This window comes from Ursus maritimus, unplaced genomic scaffold (genome assembly GCF_017311325.1).
Source record: "Ursus maritimus isolate PB19 unplaced genomic scaffold, ASM1731132v1 scaffold_27, whole genome shotgun sequence".
Lineage (NCBI taxonomy): Eukaryota > Metazoa > Chordata > Mammalia > Carnivora > Ursidae > Ursus > Ursus maritimus.
In genome coordinates, this window is record NW_024425230.1 from 27,694,074 (window position 1) to 27,717,307 (window position 23,234).

Genomic DNA, 23,234 nt, shown 5'->3' on the forward strand with positions numbered 1-23,234 from the left:
AAAAAAAAAAAAACTACAACATTTTGTTGTTTTTTTCTTTCATCTCCAACCTTCCTTTATTTAGCCAGCATATAGTACATCGTAAGTTTTTGATGCAGTGTTCAACGATTCAACAATGATTCATTAGCTGCAAGTAACACCCAGTGCTCATCACAACATGTGCCCTCCTTAATATTTTGAAGAACATCTTATGACTCCAGAGAGGAAGGGATTTCATTAACAAGATCAAAAAGCACAAATCACAAAGTTTGTTCAGTTTTACTACACTGCAATCAAGAATTACATTAATCAGGTGGGGGAGTGGTTTAGTAGGTGATGGGGACTAAGGAGTACACTTGTGGTGGTGAGCACCAAATGTGTAGGGAAGTGCTGAATCACTAGACTGTACACCTGAAACTAATATTACATTATATATTATTTTAAATAAAAACTAAAAACAAAGAATTATATTAATTAAAAGCCATCATAAAAGGAATAAAAAGGCAAGCCATAACTTACAAAAATATTTGCAACAAATATATCTGTTGAAGAACTGGTATCTAGTAAAGATAATTCCCAAATACCAAGAAGAAAATATTCCAACAGAAAAATGCACAAAAACTTAAACAGGCACTTTACTTAAAAAAAAAAAACAAAAACAGTAGTTGGTAAGTATGAGCAAAGTTGCTCAGCCTTATTATTAATCTTGGTCGACTAGAAAAGCATATTAAAACCACAAAGAGCTATCTTTTCACATCCACAAATTTGCCACAGTTAAGAGGTCAGAAAATATCACATCAGCAAGGTGTACAGCAACCAAAAGTGACTTAGACTCAGCCAATTAAATGTTTCTTCTGGATCTCTGAATCTTAAACAAGTGATTTCAAAATGTAGGGATGGCTGAAGGTCATTTATCATAATCAGAGTGGCAATATGCTGACCAGACTGTTTTCATCAAAAGACCACCTCTGTGCTCCTGTGACCTAGCCTTTGATGCCTGACCATTTCCAAGCCTCTTCCTCTAACTTCCTATCATTTATACTCCCAATATTTTCCAAAACCTCTCTTTGCTTAAGCTAGCCAGTATCAAATTCTGTTTCCTGCAACCAAAAAATCTTGAAATTCCACGTTTACCATTCAGTAGGAAGATTCAAAAGGCTTCTATTTTAAGTACAATGACATAATTCCTAGAAATCGAAATTCAGTACATTTCTGTAATTGTGACTATTTCTTTAAAAATCTTCATGACAGAAAATGGTTTTATTTTTAGATGTGATTTGAATATCCACTCACTACAGCATGTTCATCAGGATCAAAATCATGATAGCAAATGAGGTACCTAGCTCTTTCTCGGGCAGCATCCTCACGGGCTTTTTCCTTTTCTTGCCTCTGTTGTTCAATTCGGGCTTCTTGTTCTTTCCTTCTCATCAACAATTCTTCTACACGGGCCTGCCGTTCTGCCTCTAGAGCTCTCTTGCGTTCCTACAGTCAGAAAAGTTTTAAAATGCTAGAATTATGTATAAAGTGAAAATGATTAAAGGAGGCACCATTTTGACATAAATTTATATATTCGAGCCAAGTAGATCCCTGGCTTGCTACTAGGTATGCTTCTCAGAATTTAAAAAAAAAAAAAAAACACACACACAAAAACTAAGTATCAGTGATATGTGGTATTCCTACATCATTTACCAGCGTTACACATAATTATAAGAATAAATGCTCTTTGAAGCAAAACTATGTTATTCACGTTGAGAACCTAACATGTATTTTATTGTTAATCACTTCTAAAGCCTTGTGTTTACAAATGGTTTCAGAAATGCCAGAACATGATAAAGAAAGTGTAGTTAACAAATTTCTGAACTAAGCATTCATGAAGGAGTTAAGTGGGAAAACAAAACAAAACAAAATTTGCAGCAAGGAAACAGAGCTATCATAATACAGCAAAGTGGGCAACAGAGTGGGCACTGGGTCAGACTCCCTGATTTTGTTTCACGACCCTATTATTTACTGGCTCAGGGACTCTGGTCTAGGTATATTATAACTGTGCCTTCATTTTCTGGAAGACAAATAACAATAGTACTCACGTCTTAAGCTATTGTGAAGAACAGATGAGATAATACACTAAAAATACTTACCAGACGGCCTGGCATATAGAAAATTTTCAGTATTTATCATCATCAAGGCAGAAGATAATCAAAAAACCATGAAATACTATGTCCTATGTATATTTTTGCCTACCAGGAGTACATTACTAACTCTTACCATATTACTAGCTGTACTGATACATTTTCATAGTTTTATTTTTTCTGTTTTGCATCTTATATACACTTTTTATATGAGGATACTATTTGTTACATAATTAAGAAAAATTTTCAATCATGTGTTTAGAGATTTTGTTTCCATCATGGCTCCTAATACTTTTGTTCTGTTTCATTAAAATCACATGTTGACGTCTTTATCTTATCTCCAATGTCTTTCAGTATCTTTTCAAAATATCAACCTCCATATTTACAAATACAGAATTATTGGTAAATTTCAAGACTATCTTGAAATTATTATTCTTTCTTCATGGAAAGTGTATATATTATTACATCTTCATTTTCATTTAATGATATTGTTTTTCATTTCTATTACTTGTTTTTTTAAATTTGTATTTTAATCACCCAGTGCTCCAAACAAGTGCAGTCCTTAATCCCCACCACCTATATTTCACCCATCCCCCTGCCCACCTCCCCTCTGGTATCCATCAGTTTGTTATCTATTCTTAAGTCTGCTCCTTGGTTTTTCTCTCTCTTTTCTTTTCCTTTGCGCCTTTGTTTCTTAAATTCCACATGAGTGAAATCATATGGTGTCTTTCTCTGACTTATTTCACTTAGCATTATACTGTCTAGCTCCATCCATGTCATTGCAAACAGCAAGATTTCATTCTTTGTTATGGCTGAATAATATTCCATTGTATATATATATACACCCTAACTTTATCTATTCATCAGTTGATGGACACTTGGGCTGCTTCCATATCTCCGCGATTGTAACGAATGCTGTTATATAGGGTATGGTGACATAACATAATAAAAAATTTAAAAAAAAAGAATGCTGTTAGGGATGCATGTTTAAATTAGTGTTTTTGTATTCTTTGTGTAAATACCCAATAATTCCATGCTGGATCAGAGGGCAGTTTCATTTTTAACATTTTTTGGGGGGGTTGGGAGAAGAGCATGAGAGTGAGTGGGGAAGGAGGGGGAAAGGGAGAGAGAACCTTAAGCAGGCTCCACACCCAACATGGAGCCCGATGCAGGGCTTGATCTCATGACCCTGAGATCATGAAATCAAGAGTTAGACGCTTAACTGACTGAGCTACCCAGGCACCCCCATTTTTAACTTTTTGAGGAATCTCCATGCTATTTTCCAGAATGGCTGCACCAGTTTGCATTGCCACCAACAGTGCAAGAGGGTTTCTTTTTCTCCACATCCTCACCAACAACTGTTGTCTCTTGTGTTGTTGATTTTAGCCATTCTGACAGGTGTGAGGTGGTATCTTAATGTAGTTTGACTTGTATTTCCCTAACAATGAGTGATGATAAACATATTTTCATGTTCATCTTCTGCTCATAGACTATTTGTTTTTTGGGTGTTGAGTTTTTTAAGTTCTTTATACATACGTGTGTGTGTGTGTGTGTGTGTGTGTGTGTGTGTGTGTACGATGTTAACCCTTCGTGAATCTGTCATTTGCAACTACCTTCCCCCATTCCATAGGTTGCCAACACAGATTTTTTTTTTTAAAAGATTTTATTTATTTGAGAGAGAGAGAGATAGCCAGAGAGAGGGAACACAAGCAGGGGAGTGGGAAAGGAAGAAGCAGGTTCCCAGTGGAGCAGGGAGCCTGACGTGGGGCTCGATCCCAGGACCCTGAGCCGAAGGCAGACGCTTAACGACTGAGCCACTCAGGCGCCCCCAGATTTTTTTAATAGCAAAGAAATCTGAATTTAAGAGAAAAACTCTTTTGTTTATATTTTCTTCATTGGAGATGATTTTATGTGCCAGGTTTGATTGTTTTTAGTCTTAACTTAAAGAGTTTTTGAGATCTTAGAGACATAACTTCCACATATTATGCTTACTCAGTAACATGAAATAACTATAACCAGTCTGTGAATAGTATACCTGACATAAATTTATTTAAAAATCTAACTGCATGCCTCCAGCAGTCTGTAATCTGCCACACATGCCTTCCTGAAATCAGTACATATCTTTAATTCCCACTCCCTTCCTGCCCTGGACACCCCCCCTCAAAAAAAACCTTAAAACAAAAATAATGTAGGGACTTTGTGGCTTAATAGTTTAAAAAGATTTCCTTCCACTGGGGTAGATAGGGCTTGTTGCACATAATGAAGTTACTGTAGTCGGCACAATTAAGCATTAGAAGTATTCACATGGCTCCTCACTGTTCTCTCAACAGGAACTGCTTTAGTATTTTTTTCTGTCATTTATTGGGCACTAACTATGCTAAACACTTTGCTAAGTCCTTACTTATATTAGTAATTCTGATATCACAACAAACTGGGGCTCACAAAGGCAAAATGACTTGCAGAAGGCTATACAGGTAGTAGTTACAAGAACCTAGATCAGTGTATTCCATTAATCGGCTGTGTGAACTACCTGGGAAATGGGGATGAATTGAAAAAAAATATCAATACAATCAAAACCATAAGAAACAAGAGGTGTCAGCAAGCATGTGGAGAAAAAGGAACCGTCCCTCTTGCACTGCTGGTGGGAACACAAACTGGTACAGCCATTCTGGAAAACAATATGAAGATTCCTAAAAAGATAAAAATAGAACTACCCTCTGATCCAGCAATGCACTATTGGGTATTTACCCCCAAAATACAAAAACACTATTTCTTTTTTTTTTTTAATGATTTTTTATTATATTATGTTAGTCACCATACAGTACATCCCCGGTTTCCGATGTAAGGCTCGATGATTCATTAGTTGTGTATAACACCCAGTGCACCATGCAATACGTGCCCTCCTTACTACCCATCACCAGTCTATCCCATTCCCCCACCCCCCTCCCCTCTGAGGCCCTCAGTTTGTTTCTCATAGTCCATAGTCTCTCACGTTTCATTCCCCCTTCTGATTACCCCCCCTTTCTTTATCCCTTTCTTCCCCTATTGATCATCCTAGTTCTTATGTTCCATAGATGAGAGAAATCATATGATAGTTGTCTTTCTCTGCTTGACTTATTTCACTTAGCATTATCTCCTCCAGTACCATCCATGTTTTAGCAAATGTTGAGAACTCGTTCTTTCTGATAGCTGAGTAATATTCCATTGTATATATGGACCACAACTTCTTAATCCAGTCATCTGTTGAAGGGCATCTCGGCTCCTTCCACGATTTAGCTATTGTGGACATTGCTGCTATGAACATTGGGGTGCATATGGCCCTTCTCTTTACTACGTCTGTATCTTTGGGGTAAACACCCAGTAGTGCAATGGCTGGATCATAGGGTAGCTCAATTTTTAACTTTTTAAGGGACCTCCACACTGTTTTCCAGAGTGGCTGTACCAACTTGCATTCCCACCAACAATGTAGGAGGGATCCCCTTTCTCCACATCCTCTCCAACAATTGTTGTCTCTTGCCTTGTCTATTTTTGCCATTCTAACTGGCGTAAGGTGGTATCTCAGTGTGGTTTTGATTTGAATTTCCTTGATGGCTAATGATTTTGAACATTTTTTCATGTGTCTGTTAGCCATTTGTATGTCTTCATTGGAAAAGTGTCTGTTCATATCTTCTGCCCATTTTTTGATTTGTTTATTTGTTTCTCGTGTATTGAGTTTGAGAAGTTCTTTGTAGATCTTGGATACCAGTCCTTTATCTGTAGTGTCATTTGCAAATATATTCTCCCATTCCGTGGGCTGCCTCTTAGTTTTTCTGACTGTTTCCTTGGCTGTGCAGAAACTTTTAATCTTGATGAAGTCCCATAAATTCATTTTATCTTTTGTTTCTCTTGCCTTTGGGGATGTGTCATGAAAAAGGTTGCTTTGGCCGATGTCGTAGAGGTTGCTGCCTATGTTCTCCTCTAGAATTTTGATGGATTCCTGTCTCACATCGAGGTCTTTCATCCATTTGGAGTTTATTTTTGTGTATGGTGTGAGAGAGTGGTCAAGTTTCATTCTTTTGCATGTAGCTGTCCAATTTTCCCAGCACCATTTATTGAAGAGACTGTCTTTTTCCCACCGGATGTTTTTTCCTGCTTTATCAAATATTAGTTGCCCAAAGAGCCGAGGGTCCATTTCTGGGCTCTCTATTCTGTTCCATTGGTCTATGTGTCTGTTTTTGTGCCAGTACCATGCTGTCTTTGTGATCACAGCTTTGTAGTACAGCTCGAAATCCGGCATTGTGATGCCCCCAGCTTTGTTTTTCCTTTTCAACAGTTCCTTGGAGATTCGGGGCCTTTTCTGTTTCCATACAAATTTAAGGACTATTTGTTCCAGTTCTTTGAAAAATGTCCTCGGTATTTTGATCGGGATAGCATTGAAAGTGTAGATTGCTCTGGGTAGCATGGACATTTTAACTATGTTAATTCTTCCAATCCATGAGCATGGAATATCTTTCCATCTTTTTATGTCTTCCTCAATGTCTTTCAAGAGTGATTTATAGTTTCTAGAATATAGGTCCTTTACGTCTCTGGTTAAGTTAATTCCAAGGTAACGTATGGTTTTTGGTGCTATTGTAAATGGGATGGATTCCCTAATTTCTCTTTCTTCGGTCTCGTTATTCGTGTATAGAAATGCAACTGATTTCTGAGCATTGATTTTGTATCCCGCCACGTTACTGAATTGCTCTATAACTTCTAATAGTTTGGGAGTGGCTTCTTTTGGGTTTTCCATATACAGTATCATGTCATCTGCGAAGAGAGACATTTTGACTTCTTCTTTGCCGATTTGAATACCTTTGATCCCTTTTTGTCGTCTGATTGCTGTTGCAAGGACTTCTAGTACTATGTTGAATAATAGTGGCGAGAGTGGGCATCCTTGTCGAGTTCCTGATCTTAAGGGAAAGGCTTCCAGCTTTTCCCCATTGAGAATAATATTTGCAGTAGGCTTTTCATAGATGGCTTTTATGATATTGAGAAATGTACCTTCTATTCCTACACTCTGAAGGGTTTTAATTAGGAAAGGATGCTGTATTTTGTCAAATGCTTTTTCGGCATCAATTGAGAGGATCATATGGTTCCTGAGTTTTTTCTTGTTGATATGATGTATCACGCTGATTGATTTGTGAATATTGAACCACGCTTTCATCCCAGGTATGAATCCCACTTGATCGTGATGGAATATGGACGCCAAAATCCTCAACAAGATCCTGGCTAATAGAATCCAACAGTACATTAAAAACACTTTTTCAAAAGGATACAAGCACCCCTATGTTTATAGCAGCACTCTTTATAATAGCCTAGATATGGAAACAGCCCAAGTGTCCACTGACTGATGAGTGGATAAAGAAGATGTGGTGTATATTTATACACGTGTGTGTGTGTGTGTGTGTGTGTGTGTGTAATGGAATATTATTCTTTCGTGAAAAGGAATGAAATCCTACCATTTACAATGACATGGATAGAGCCAGAAAGTATAACGCTAAGCGAAATGTCAGTCAGAGAAAGACAAATACCATATGATTTCACTCACATGTGGGACTTAAGAATCAAAACAAATGTGCACAGGAAAAGAGAGAGAGAGAAACCAAGAAACAGATTATTAACTAAAGAGAACCAACTGATGGTTACCAGAAGGGATGGGTGGGTTACCAGTGGGGTGGGGGGGATTAAGAAGTGCACTTATGATGAGCACTGGGTGATGTATGAAATTGTTGAATCACTATATTGTACACCTAAAACTAATATAACACTGTATTTTAAATGAAATTAAAGTAAAAGCTTTAAAAAATCTCTATTATGTCTGAAAACACGTTTCACAATAAAATGCAAAAGACTTAGGCACTAAATACAAAGAATTAAATAGAACTTTTCACTTATTTTGTAAACCAAAAGTGTTAAAATATACTTTCAAAAATTATAAAATGGTCTTATAAATAAAATATGTGTATACATATTTTTAGTGTATGTGCAACGTAGCCAAGTTCACTGTGTAAATATGTCAACTTGGTGATTTTATTCATGTGTATAAGACATACTCCAACAATGAAAAAACAGGAATAATTGGACTTCACACAATATTCAATCTTTTAATTTTTGTTTTTAATTAATAGAAAAAGAAAAGTAAGCATCTCACACAGGACAGGAGCTCCATAAATACCTGTTATATAAAGCATAACTTTATAAAATATAGGGAGAGGGAAAAGACGGCGGAGGAGTAGGGGACCCTTTTTTCAGCTGGTCCCGTGATCGAGCTGGATATCTACCAGACCATCCTGAACACCCACAAAATCAGCCTGAGACGCAGGAAGATACATCTGGATCTCTACAAAGAACATCTCCAGCACTGAGTATTGAGGTATGAAGTGGGGAGCCGATAATCTGCGTACAGATGTCGAAAGATAAACGGAAAGGGGAGGGAGCTGCCACGCTGGGGCGCCAGGAAGCAGTAGCCACCTGCACTAGGGAGTGGGACAGACTCGCGGACCAGCACCCACAAGAAAGCAGACTGAGACCATGAGCCCAGGAATGCGCGCGTGACCAGACTGAAAACTGGAGCTCCGGGGCGCTCACTAGAACTGGACTGATACCAGGAGCTTGAAACCTCACACGTGTCCAAACTGAAAATCGGAGACCCGAGAGCACACTCGAACTAGACTAAAACCAGGAGCATGGGAGCATGCGACCAGACTGAAAACCGGAGCTCCGGAGTGCTAACTGGAATGGACTGATACCGGGAGCTCAGGAGCGCATGCGCGACCAGACTGAAAACTGGAGCTGCAGAGGGTGTGGGAACCACAATGAAACAGGGCGCTAGGGAGCATGCCCGGAAACCAGGGCGGCTGGCGGTGCTAGAAGCACAAAGGACAGTGACGTGCCAGCCCTGAAAGCAAGGGCTGGGAGAGTGGCTGTGGGGCGCACATCCCAGGATGCTGCCAGGTTTTTAGCAGCACCGACGGAAACATAGTTAAAGTGGCCAGGAGAGCTCAGTGGAGCAAGGAGTGCGATCTCTCTGTTCTGAGACAGAGGCTAGGATATGGCCACTGCTGCTCTGACTCTCAGAAGAGTCACAGAAAACCACCGGGGAAAGCTGTGAGAGAACAAAAGCCCAGAAATGCCAGTTCACATTCTGCCCATCCCCATCCACCCTTGCAGGGGACGGGGCAACTATAACCAAACTGGGTTGCCTGAGTATCAGTGCGGCAGGCCCCTCCCCCAGAAGGCAGGCTGAAAAATCAAGAAGCCCACATCACTAAGGTCCCTATAAAACAAGCGCACACTGTCTGGGTCCTGGTCAATAATTTGGGCTCTGGGCAACCCCACAACCTCTCCTCATTAGAATGACAAGGAGGAGGAACCCTCAGCAAAGAAAAGACACAGAGACTGTGGCCTCTGCCAAAGAACTGATGGATATAGATATAACCAAATTGTCAGAAATGGAATTCAGAACAATAACGGTCAAGATGATATGTAGACTTGAAAAAATATTAACGAAAACATTAACGAGAATATAGACTCTCCAATGGCGGAAATGAGAGCGAATCTGGCAGAAAGTAAAAATGTTATGAATCAAATGCAGTCTAAACTAAACTCTCTGATGGCCATTGTAAATGAGGTAGAAGAGTGAATTAGTGAATTGGAAGATGTGATGGTAGAAGAGAAAGTAACAACGGAAACTTAGCTGAAAAAAATCCAATCTCAAGAATGTAGATTAGGGGAGATTACTGACTCAATGAAACATTCCAAAGTCACACTCACTGGCATCCCTGAGGGGGTGGAGAAAGAGAGAGGTCTAGAAGAGATATTAGAACAAACTGAGGCTGAGAACTTCCCTAATCTGGCAAAGGAAATAAGCATCCATGTCCAAGAGGAAGAGAGGACCCCTCCCAAGATCAATGAGAACAGACCTATACCATGTCACATCATAGTGCATTTCGCAAATATTAGATCGCAGGATACAGTCTTGAAAGTGGCCAGGCGGAAGAAAATTCATAGGTACAGAGGTAAAAATATCAGAAAAACGTCAGACCTGTCTACAGAGACCTGGCAGGCTAGGAACAGTTGGCAGTGTATTTTCAAAGCTCTAACTGAGAAGAACATGCAGCCAAAGATACTTTCTCCAGCAAGGCTGTCATTCAGAATTGATGGAGAGATAAGGACCTTCCAAGATCGGCAGAAACTGGAGGAATATGTTCCCACCAAGCCAGCCCTACAAGAGATATTAAGGGGGGTTCCATAAAAGTAAAAAGGCCCCAAGAGTGATACAGAACAGAAATTTACAATCTATAGAAACAAAGACTTTACAGGCAACATGACATCATTAAAATCATATCTCTCAATAATCACTCTCAATGTGAATGGCCTAAGTGCTCCCATAAGATGCCACAGGGTTGCAGATTGGATAAAAAGACATGACCCATCCATTTGCTGTCTACAAGAGACTCATCTTGAACCTAAAGATACATCCAGCCTGAACGTGAAGGCATGGAAAAACATTTTTCATGCCAATGGACCTCAAAAGAAAGCTGGGGTAGCAATTCTTACATCAGACTGATTAGATTTTAAACTAAAGACTGTAGTTAGAGATACAGAAGGACACTATATTCTTCTTAAAGGATGTATCCAACAAGTGGATATGACAATTATAAATATATATGCCCCCAACAGGGAAGCAGCAGGATACACAAGCCAAATCTTAACCAGAATAAAGGGACATATAGATAATAATACATTAATAGTAGGGGACCTCAACACTCCACTATCAGCAATAGACAGATCACCTAAGCAGAAAATCAACAAAGAAACAACAGCTTTGAATGACATACTAGACCAGATGGACCTCATAGATATATACAGAACACTAGACCCCAGAACAACAGAATACTCATTCTTTTCAAATGCACATGGAACTTTCTCCAGAATACTATATATACTGGGTCACAAAACAGGTCTCAACTGATAACAAAAGAATGAGATTATTCCTTGCATATTCTCAGAACAAAATGCTTTGAAACTGGAACTCAATCACAAGGAAAACTTTGGAAGAAACTCAAACAGAAACTAAGAACCATCCTGCTCAAGAATGATTGGGTAAACCAGCTAATTAAGAAGGAGATTAAGCAATTTTTGGAGACCAATGAAAATGAAAACATCGGTCCAAAACCTATAGGACACTGCAAAGGCAGTCCTAAGGGGAAAATACTTAGCCATTCAAGCCTCACTCAAAAGAATAGAAAAATCTAAAATGCAGTTTTTATATGCTCACCTCAAGAAGCTGGAGCTGGAACAGAAGAAAAGACCTAACCCATGCATGAGAAAGCAGCTGATCAAATTAGAGCAGAGATCAATGAATTAGAAACCGGGAGCACAGTAGAGCAGATCAACAGAACCAGAAGCTGGTTCTTTGAAAGAATAAATAAGATCGATAAGCCACTGATCAGACTGATTCAAAAGAATAGAGAAAGTACCCAAATTAATAAAATTATGATGAAAGGGGAGAGATCACGACCAACACCAATGAAATAGGAAGGTTCATTAGAAACTTTTATCAACAACTCTATGCCAATAAATTTAACAACCTGGAAGAAATGGATGCCTTCCTGGAAACCTATAAAACAGGAAGAAACTGATTATTTAAACAGACTGATTAATTATGAAGAGATTAAAGCAGTGATCAAACACCTCCCCAAGAGTCCAGGGCCTATCGGATTCCCCGGGGAATTCTACCAAACATTCAAAGAAGAAATAATACCTATTCTCCTCAAGCTCTTTCAAAAAATAGAAACAGAAGGAAAAGTACCAAACTCATTCTATGAGGCCACTATTACCTTGATCCCCAAAGCAGCCAAAGACCCCCATCAAAAAGGAGAATTACAGACTGATATCCCGGATGAATATGGACACCAAAACTCTCAACAATATCCTAGCTAATAGGAACCAACAGTATATTAGAAGGATTATCCATCATGACCACGTGGGATTCGTCCCTGGGATGCAAGGGTAGTTCAACATTCGTAAATCGATCCGTGTGATAGATCATATCAGAAAGAAAAGAGTCAAGAACCATATGAGCCTCTCAACTGATGCAGAAAAAAGCATTTGACAAAATACAGCATCTTTCCTGATTAAAACCCTTCAGAGTGTAGGGATAGAGGGTACATTCCTCAATCTCACAAAAACCATCTATGAGAAGCCTACAGCAAATATCATTCCGAATGGGGAAAAGCTGAAACCCTTTCCCTTAAGATCAGGAACACGACAAGGATGCCCACTCTCACCACTATTATTCAACATAGTACTAGAAGTCCTTGCAACAGCAATCAGACAACAAAAAGGGATGAAAGGTATTCAAATCGGCAAAGAAGTCAAATTGTCTCTCTTCCCAGATGACATGATACTGTATATGGAAAACCCAAAAGAATCCACCCCCAAATTACTAGAACTTATAGAGCAATTCAGTAATGTGGCGGGATACAAAATCAATGCTCAGAAATCAGTTGCGTTTCTATACACAAACAATGAGACTGAAGAAAAGAAAACTAGGGAATCCATTCCATTTACAATAGCACCAAAAATCATACGTTATCTCGGAATTAACTTAACCAGAGAGGTAAAGGATCTATATTCTGGAAACTACAGATCACTCTTGAAAGACATTGAGGAAGACACAAAAAGATGGAAAAATATTCCATGCTCGTGGACCAGAAGAATTAACATAGTTGAAATGTCTATGCTACCCAGAGCAATCTACACTTTCAATGCCATCCCGATCAAAATACCAATGACATTTTTCAAAGAGCTGGAATAAACAGCCCTTAAATTTGTGTGGAACCAGAAGAGGCCCCGAATCGCCAAGGAATTGTTGAAAAGGAAAAACAAAGCTGTGGACATCACAATGCCAGATTTCAAGGTATACTACATGGTACTGGCACAAAAACAGACACATAGACCAACGGAACAGAAGAGAGAACCCAGAAATGGACCCTTGGCTCTTTGGGCAACTAATCTTTGATAAAGCAGGAAAAAACATCCAGTGGAAAAAAGACAGTCTCTTCAATAAATGGTGCTGGGAAAATTGGACAGCAACATGCAAAAGAATGAAACTTGACCACTCTCTCACACCATATACAAAGAAAAACTCCAAATGGATGAAAGACCTCGATGTGAGACAGGAATCCATCAAAATCATAGAGGAGAACATAGGCTGTTACCTCTTTGACATCAACCACGGCAACTTTTTTCATGACACATCTCCAAAGGCAAGAGAAACAAAAGAAAAAATGAACTTGTGGGACTTCATCAAGATAAAAAGCTTCTGCACAAGGAAGCCAAGGAAACAGTCAAAAAAACTAAGAGGCAGCCGATGGAATGGGAGACGATATTTGCAAATGACACTACAGATAAAAAGACTAGTATCCAAGATCTACAAAGAACTTCTCAAACTCAGTACACGAGAAACAAATAAACAAATCAAAAAATGGGCAGAAGATATGAACAGACATTTTTCCAATGAAGACATACACATGGCTAACAGACACATGAAAAAATGTTCAAAATCATTAGCCATCAGAGAAATTCAAATCAAAACCAAATTGAGATACCACCTTACACCAGTTAGAACAGCAAAAATTGACAAGGTAGGAAACAACAATTGTTGAAGAGGATGTGGAGAAAGAGGATCCCTCTTACATTGTTGGTGGGAATGCAAGTTGCTACAGCCACTTTGGAAAACAGCGTGTAGGTCTCCTAAAAAATTAAAAATTGAGCTACCCTATGATCCAGCCATTGCACTACTGGGTATTTACCCCAAAGATACAGACATAGTGAAGAGATGGGCCACATGCACCCCAATGTTCATAGCATCATTGTCCACAATAGCTAAATCATGGAAGGAGCCGAGATGCCCTTCATCTGTTGAAGGTTTAAGAAGATGTGGTCCATGTACACAATGGAATATTACTCAGCCATCAGACAGAACGATTACCCAACATTTGCAGCAAGATGGGTAGGAGTGGAGGAGATTATGCTAAGTGAAATAAGTCAAGCAGAGAAAGACAATTATCATATGGTTTCACTCATTTATGGAACATAAGAAATAGCAGGAACATCAGTAGGAGAAGAAAGGGAAGAATGAAGGGGGGGTGAAGAGAAGGGGGAATGAACCATGAGAGACTATGGACTCTGGGAAACAAACTGAGGGCTTCAGAGGGGAGGGGGGGTGGGGGAATGGGATAGGCTGGTGATGGGTATTAAGGAGGGCACACATTGCATGGTGCACTGGGTGTTACACGCAAATAATGAATCATGGAACATTACATCAAAAAGTAAGGATATACTGTGTGGTGACTAATATAACATAATAAAAAATTATTATAAAAAAAAGAAGAAAAAAAATAAAACATACCTGACCTTGAAAAGAAAAAAAAAGTTTTCAAAAACCTTGATGCGGAAATGAACATAAAGAACATCATTTAAGTTATTTTAAATCATGGTAATTGAAACGTAATTTGCAAATGGTAAAATTTTCTATTAAGGTGTACAATTACATAGGTTTTTAACAAATGGATACAGTTGTGTAACCACTGTTGCTATGAAGATACAGAATATTTCCATTATTACAAAGTTTCCCCATGTACCTTTATAGTTAGTCCATGTCACGCCCAGCCCTGGAAATTATTGACTTGATATCTACCTCTATACTTTGCCATTTCCAGAATGTAATATAAATAGAACCTTAAAGTATGCAAAAAAAAAACCTTTATAAAATATAAATATTATAAATCTGTATACATACAAATAATGAATTAGAAAGATACCTAATTCTTCAGCCTTTTGAAACCTCTGAAACCCCATATACTTTGCTTCATAGTCAGGGATTTGTTTATGGAAGCATAAGAATAGATAATACAAATCCCTACACTTTTAGGCCTACAATTCAAATGATTAGAGCAAAGGGGCAGGCAGGCTATCTAAGGAAATTGAACTTAAAACTAATGAATAATTTACGTAAGAAAAATGGCAAATTGAGAATATATGATGAAGCATTTACTTAGTATTTTACTTACAGGAAAGAAGGATCACAATTGCCTGTAACAGTTTATGGGAATGTTAAAATGTAAAAGTAGTGAAAGTAAAGGAGACAGAGGACCTTAACAATTATTTTATCTAGAGAACGTGTGGCAGTAGTGCCTTGCACATCTAGTAATGACTACACATTAAAAAAAATTTTAATTATATATATGCTATACATTACCAGTGGACTTTTCCAACATCCTATAGGTCAATTAAACGTGACAGGTTTTAAATTTTACATTGAAAATTAAATCCATAGGAAAATTCCACATTTTTAATAAAAAAAGATTCTAAACAGTCAAAAACAATTTTTAAAGTATTAGTGAGTATAGAAAATCCCTTACTACTTTCAAGAAAGAACTCCTTTCCTTTCAGCTTTAAAAAATGTTCTAATTTATCCAACAAGGGTCATCATTTTTAAATGGAATATAACTATTATATTTCAAATCTTCAGATCCACAAAATGAATCCAAAAAAAAAGGAACCAAATACTTCTATTCAAAATATACAATATTACTCAACTATTTCCCCAAAAAACCCAGCTAAAGTTACCTCTTTCAGAGAACTTTACCTGACAATCCCCTTACCAACAGAGTTAATTATTCCCTCCACTGTGATACCTCTGTAGCTTACACATAGTTCCACAACACTTTCACATTGTGTGACAGGATCATGTCTTAATTATCTCTGAATTATTAATGCCTAACTGTTCCTCAAAAGTAACACATAATTTACAAAATGATTTTTATAAAATGATCCCAGAGTAACAGCGCAAAGCTGAAGAGACATCTCATATTAAAATTTCAAAAATTCTATTTTATTTAATCATTCAAGAGTATTAGTTAATAGAGAAATAACTTATAAATAATAAAAATAAGGGGCGCCTGGGTGACCCAGTTGTTAACCGTCTGCCTTCGGCTCAGGGCAGGATCCCAGCGTTCTGGGATCGAGCCCGGCATCAGGCTCGTCTGCTGGGAAGCCTGCTTTTTCCTCTCCCACTTCCCCTGCTTGTGTTCCCTCTCTCTCTGTCTGTCTCTCTCTGTCAAATAAATAAATAAAACCTTTAAAAACAATAAATATATAAATAAATAAATAAATAAATAAATAAATAAAATAAAAATTTTTGCTGCTCCTTAGAGAAGAAAAGCTGAAGTTTTTCAATAAAATCATTCTGTATTTTTTTTACCAGCTATTTTTTTTATTATATTATGTTAGTCACCATACAGTACATCATTAATTTTTGAAGTAGTGTTCCATGATATTTTTCCCCTCCTTCTCCTAATGATCTCCCTGCTATTCCTTATGTTCCACAAATAAGTGAAACCATAAGATAATTGTTTCTCTCTTCTTGATTTATTTCACTCAGCATAATCTGTATTTAACACAAATTAGCTTAGCACTCAGATTAAAATAAAACACTGAACTCAAATCAAATAGAGATCAGAGATGAATATGGAAATGTCTGCTAATGCCCACAAACAGCAAATAATCAATGAACTTTAAAAATGTATTGATATTTAATTTTTTTTATCTTTAAGTACTTTATTTAGAAGTTTTTTTTTAATGTTTTTTTATTATATTATGTTAGTCACCGTACAGTACATCCCTGGTTTCTGATGTAAAGTTCGATGATTCATTACTTGCGTATAACACCCAGTGCACCATGCAATACGTGCCCTCCTTACTACCCATTACCAGTCCATCCCATTCCCCCACCTCCCTCCCCTCTGAGGCCCTCAATTTGTTTCTCAGAGTCCATAGTCTCTCATGCTTCATTCCCCCTTCTGATTACCCCCCTTTCTTTATCCCTTTCTTCCCCTACCGATCTTCCTAGTTCTTATGTTCCATAGATGAGAGATATTTTAACTTTCTAAAACCACCAGTAACATAAAGAAGCATGAAATATTAATAACATCTCCAATTTTTAACATAACAAAGCTCTGCAGGACCTGTTCCCTAACCCTACAGGGTAGTAGTACTCTGTATCTCCTGCATGGAATGCCTGCTTCTCATTTGCATCTGTCTCATTGTTTGCAAACCTTAGGTGAGCTATCACCTCTTCTAGGAAGCTTTCCCTGATTTTTTTCATGTTCTTGCCACTCTCAATTTGAATACAGGGTTTTCCTTTGTGCTTCCAAGAATACCTTTCCTGTTATACTGATTCTAATGGGTTATTATTTGTTTACACGTCTCTCCATTGAGAACAGCGATGTATCCTTTTCATGTCCTTGAGCCCAGCACAGCATAGGGCTTATAGTAGTTACGCAATAAATGATCACTGAATAGTGAACAAATATTGATCATAACAAAGTATATCTGCATTTATATTTGAATACTGCAAAATTTGTTCTCTACATCAAAAATGTCAAGTCCTTTTTTCTAGCCTGTGCAAAGAAGTTTCCCCCCTCTTCCCAAGGAGAAGTGCTTTGTCTTTGAAGACACTCCTAATAGTGTGAAGGCCCTTGCAGCTGGCATGCAGGTGCTCAAGGTTCCAGATGGAAACTCGCACCAACACTTGACATCAAGGCCATCCTTGTCGACTTCCAGACCAAGCTTTCAGTTTGCCGCCCTACAAGTGAACAGCCCGCCACACCTCTCTGGGCGTCATGGCCTCTGCACCCACTCTGGTGACCCATGCCACCCAGGAAAATCACCACATGAGTAGTCCTTCCAACCCATGAGGTTGGCCTTCTCATCTCATATGGGCTTGGCGTACTCTGGCTAGTGCTGACAAATCGCGACACAGTTCAGAGACAGCAAAGCAGAAACAGTCCAGAACAGAGATCAAAACACTCATTTGCATAATCATAAACACTATGTGAATCATATAATGTCATCATATTTGAATAATCATGTAAGAGTCATATACAGCAAATATACATACATACATATACATGGTTGTATATGAGTACTTGTGCATGTATGTATATATGTGTGTATTTATACATGCATGTATATATGTAAAATACTTCCTTTTCCAAGACAATGTGAAATTATATTTGTGTTCATTTCTTTTCCTTTTTAGCTTTTCTAACCCCTGGCTGTAAAACGTAAAATGCGTGTGTGTGTGTGTGTGTGTGTTTATATATATGTATATGCTTATATATGTATGAATGTATATGTCCTAGTCACATATTTCCTAAACTACTTCACTTTTTTAAGTGTTGGTCTTAATGTGCCATAGCAACTGATAAGAGAGATGGTAACTGTATTTGGTTTACAATCTGAGTAGAAATGCCAAGTCATGGATGAGCCTAGAGAAATCATCCTCTTTCTTAAATAAATTGAGTACTTCTATGGCCTCAAAATCTCTCTGTGGACCTCTACTCAAAAGCAAACTCAGAGCCGTACCATCTTTTCAGTGTGAACAAACTGTAGCTTCTATCTTATATGGAGGTGCGTGTTCACATTTGAGGATGTTTTCTACCTCAAAAAAATCATCCCCCTCCTCTAAAAACATTTATTTTTCTAATACAGTCTTCGATACAAATATAATTTGAAATCAGAATACATACTTGATGTGACTGAGAACTTTAGCACATTTTTGGAATAATTTACCAGACATTACACTTTGGCAATGGGCTCCTTTTAGTGGATTTACTCAGCCTTTTGTGGTGGGAAAATTGAGAAAGCACTGAATATGGGAAAGACACAATCACAGGGTGTACCCTGTTTGCTGGTCTGTCACTAAGTGTCATTGAGCTAAGTTTCAACTGTGAGTTGTAGGAAAAGGATGGTGATGTCTGTGATTGTGGGGAGGGCTGGTCATCTGCTGATGGTTGCGTCTGACTGTTGGAACAGTTTTGTATCTGTTCAACAAATTCATTGCAGCATTACTGATCACCTGTGTATGGGTTTATTCTTTGAATTCTCTCTCAAACTGGTTGTTAACATCTTACTGAATCCCTCACCATTTAATTGACTTGAATAAAATCTTTGACATCAGTTTAAAAAAAAAAAAGTCAAGTCCTAAAAGAGTCTTATGGGCAAGACTTTCTACTGAAGAAGATCTAAAATAGTTTTTAAATACCAGTACAATTTATGTGTTAACCTTTCTTCCTATCCCAAAATGGTAGCTAAATTACGGTTTACTACAGAGGACAAAAGCTAAGCAATTAAAGTATCCGATGATACTGTCCAGTAAAAGACAGGTATTCCTTGTCATAAGCATAAAGACTGCCCAGTTCTGTAAGGCTACATATACTGGTTCAAACACAATCCTTTTTTAAGTGGAAGAGAAGGAGCATATTCTTACAAAACCCAATTAGCAAAAAATAATCATCTGTCCAAAGCAATTTAGTCTTCATCTGATTGAGGACAGAGATTCAAACTCTATGACTGCTATGTATTGATGAAAACACTGATTATCTTATCTGAAGGAGTACACCTTGTCTTTTGGCAATCAGACTTCATGTTTCCAGGTGCTATAGTAAACCATGCACCCTTGGGTCAGAGACTAGGTTTTTGTTTGTTTGTTTTAAGATTTTCTTTATTTGACAGAGAAAGAGACAGCCAGCGAGAGAGGGAACACAAGCAGGGGGAGTGGGAGAGGAAGAAGCAGGCTCCCAGCAGAGGAGCCTGATGTGGGGCTCCAACCCAGTATTCTGGGATCACGCCCTGAGCCAAAGGCAGACGCTTAACGACTGAGCCACCCAGGCGCCCCCAGAGACTAGGTTTTAACCCTTTTTTGGATTCTCAGCACACAGCTCAGAGCCTAGGATATGGCAAATGGCAGTAACTGCTTGCCAAATAAAATTTTACCTGAACAGCTTCATCACGTGCTTGTTTTTCTTCCTGTCGTCGCTGACGTTCTTCCTGTAACTCATTAAGCCTCTGCTCATATTCCTTCAATTTTGATAAGACATCATGGCGCTTATTCTGGGCTTCAAGGGTATTTATGAAGGCAATTTCATTTACCTTCAATAAAAACAAAGAAAGTGAGTATCAAATCAAGTTAATTCTAAGACACACCACAAAAATAAGAAACCTAACAGCAGTATGTCATAGTAATATAAACCACTAATAAGGCATAAAACAAAAAGAGTCTTTTCTTTTAATATTTGCCTCAAAAATGGATAGTAATCCAGTGTATATAAGAAACCTACAGGCCTTAGTAAGAATTGATTTATCATAAATAAAGATCTGCCACTAAAATATTTTTAAGTCAAGAAACAAATTAAGAGACTTTACAAAAACATAAAGTTCTACTTAATTCATTACAATTTGCAATTATATAAATTACATTAAGATTTAAATAGTACATACATGTTATTCTAATGAGTTTGGGAAAACAAACTTAAAATAAGCAACAAATCATTTTTCTTCAACATATACCAAATAAGTGACAATTAGGAACAAGGTAGTGAAACATCTACGACATCCTTAACTTCACATATATTGATACTTATCAGCCAAGTTTTGCTAGAAAGCATAGTTTTTATGAGCAAAGTTAAGCTAAAGATAAGGGTGGAAAAAGTCACTTGGGATCAAATTTCTCATTTTTGAAAGCAAGAGGGAATGCATGCTACTGTGAAAATGGCAGACGAAAACAGGAAATTAAACACTGGGACTCACTCTGACAGAAATACAGACTCCAGGAATCCATGCTGGATGGAATAAAACCTATCACTAGAAATGTTAAAAATCTCAGACAAGAGAGTTTTAATATAATTCTAACAAGATTTCCCAATCACCTTGCCACCTGGCCACCTTAAGTAGGATAATAACCATCCTTCAGACTGTACTGAAAGTATAAGACGAACAGCTGTACTCAAGGAAAATGAATCATACTATACCAGGGCTCACATATTAAGCATAATCAAGACAAAAGAAAAACAAATAGGACTTAATGCTCTAGACAAAATAAATAAGTAAAATAAAGTTAGAGGGAAGAATGTGCAAAAGCTGGGTAAAAATTTCAAACTGTGATGTTGGTCAAAGGGTACAAAGTTTCAAGTATGCAAGATGAATAAGTTTTAGAGATGTACAGCATGGTGATGACACTTAAGAAGACTTGAAATTCGCTAAGAAGATAGATCTTCAATTTTCTGTGCACATATGCAAACACATAAATCGTAATTAAGTAGAGGTGATAGATATGTTAATTAGCTGGGCTGTGATCATTCCACAATGTATATGTATATTAAAACATCACACTGTAAATCTTAATATATACAATTTTGATATGTCAGTTATAACTCAATAAAGCTATAAATAAATAAATAGATCAGAAGTTAACAGGAAAATAAAAAACCCAATCTGGAAGAAAACATAACCCAAGTAAAACCAGAAAATTCCCTTGGCAAACTTTGTAATATAAAATAAGTTAACAAAAACCTGAATTTAAAGGTGCAAAAAAATGGTAAGACAACAAAACAATAAAAGATTAAAAGGCTAAGGAAACAAAGTGAGGACAAAAGTAACACTATCACTGAAGTAGAAAAAGCATGGAGCAAATAAAGATGGCAAAAAATCAAATCACTGATAGAGGCAAGTCTTATGATAAGTTAATGCAGAACTTAAAAATGAAAACTGATGTATCAGTAATAAGCTATGAATAGAATGAACAAGTCAAGATGGCCAAATATAAGGATGAATAACTTCTATAGTTAAGAAAGACAGGGGGCACCTGGGTGGTTCAGTCAGTTAAGCACTGGACTCTTGGTTTCGAGCAGGTCATGATCTCAGAGTCCTGGAACTGAGCCCTGCCTCCAGCTCCAGGCTCTGCACTCAGCATGGAGCCCTCTACCCCGACCCCCTGCTCTTCCCCCCACTCTGTGCACTCTCTCATAGATAGATAGATAGATAGATAGATAGATAGATAGATAGATAGATAAAATCTTTGGAAAAAAAGACAAGAAAATATTTCAACATATAATATGGAAAATTTCCCATGGAAAAAAAAGAAAGCAAATTGAAAATTGAAAGAGTTCATGTTATTTCATGAAAAAATGTCCAGAAGATCAATACTAAGAATATCCTTATTAAATCTTATTAAATTACAAAACACTAAGGAAGAAGAACAGACTTTTTAGGCCTCCAAGTAGTAAATGCAAATCACCTACAAGGAGAGGAGGAAAAATCAGTGTGGCCTCAGGCTTCTCCCCAGAAGTAGCTAATGCTAGAAAAAATAAAGCCTACAACTTTTTTTTTTAAAGATTTTATTTATTTATTTGACAGAGATAGAGACAGCCAGCGAGAGAGGGAACACAGCAGGGAGAGTGGAAGAGGAAGAAGCAGGCTCATAGCAGAGGAGCCTGGTGTGGGGCTCGATCCCATAACGCCAGGATCACGCCCTGAGCCGAAGGCAGACGCTTATCCGCTGTGCCACCCAGGCGCCCCAAAGCCTACCACATTTTGAAGGAAAAACATGAACCATGGACCTGGTCTCTAGCGAAAATGTATTCAGACAGAAATGCCACAGCTCTAGATATGGAAGAACTCAAGGAATAGAGCACATGTAAGTTCTTCCTGAAAAAATCACTTGTTAATAAAATCCAGCCAACCAGAGACAAGTCAAAACAAACAACTCATAAATGGAGAATTAAGTGAAGCTGTGAGTCCATTTATATATAGAAGGAAAACTATACTAAGGAAGTTATACTTTCACAGCAAATTTTGTAAATGTTATCTATCTTAACAATGTAAAAATAATAAAACTATGAAAAATTGTTGGGAGGAGATTAGGGACAATGGAAAGACATGGTGGTGCTAATTTCCTCAAAACTGTCATAAAATTAAATAAAGTGTAGTAAATAGGATCATTCTAAACTCTTAATCTTTCATAACTTTTATAACTTTATAAGAAATTATGAAAAATAATGCCTTTTGTGAAAAAGAAACATTTATTACAAATCAATAATTCCCTCAATTTTTACTGCCATTTTACTTCCATCTCTTAAAATCGAAATAAAATTGAGATTAATACTTATTCTTAAGTATCATATATAGTATAATTCCATTTTTTTAAAGTTACCTATTCATGCAGTCTGAACCTTATTCTAGAGAGATGTCTGGGTATTTACC

At 37.5% G+C, this 23,234-nt stretch overlaps 1 protein-coding gene across 5 annotated transcripts in view; it reads right to left on the reverse strand.

Moving 5' to 3' along the window:
- Window positions 1-23,234, reverse strand: part of SCAPER (S-phase cyclin A associated protein in the ER) — a 527,655-nt gene that overhangs the window by 348,582 nt on the left and 155,839 nt on the right. For all 5 annotated transcript variants that reach the window (XM_040642943.1, XM_040642940.1, XM_040642941.1 and 2 more), the window contains 2 exons: window positions 19,971-20,126; window positions 1,319-1,461 (listed from right to left, as the gene is read on the reverse strand). In XM_040642943.1, coding sequence (XP_040498877.1) covers window positions 1,319-1,461; window positions 19,971-20,126 — 299 coding nt within the window. The remainder of the gene's footprint in view (window positions 1-1,318; window positions 1,462-19,970; window positions 20,127-23,234) is intronic.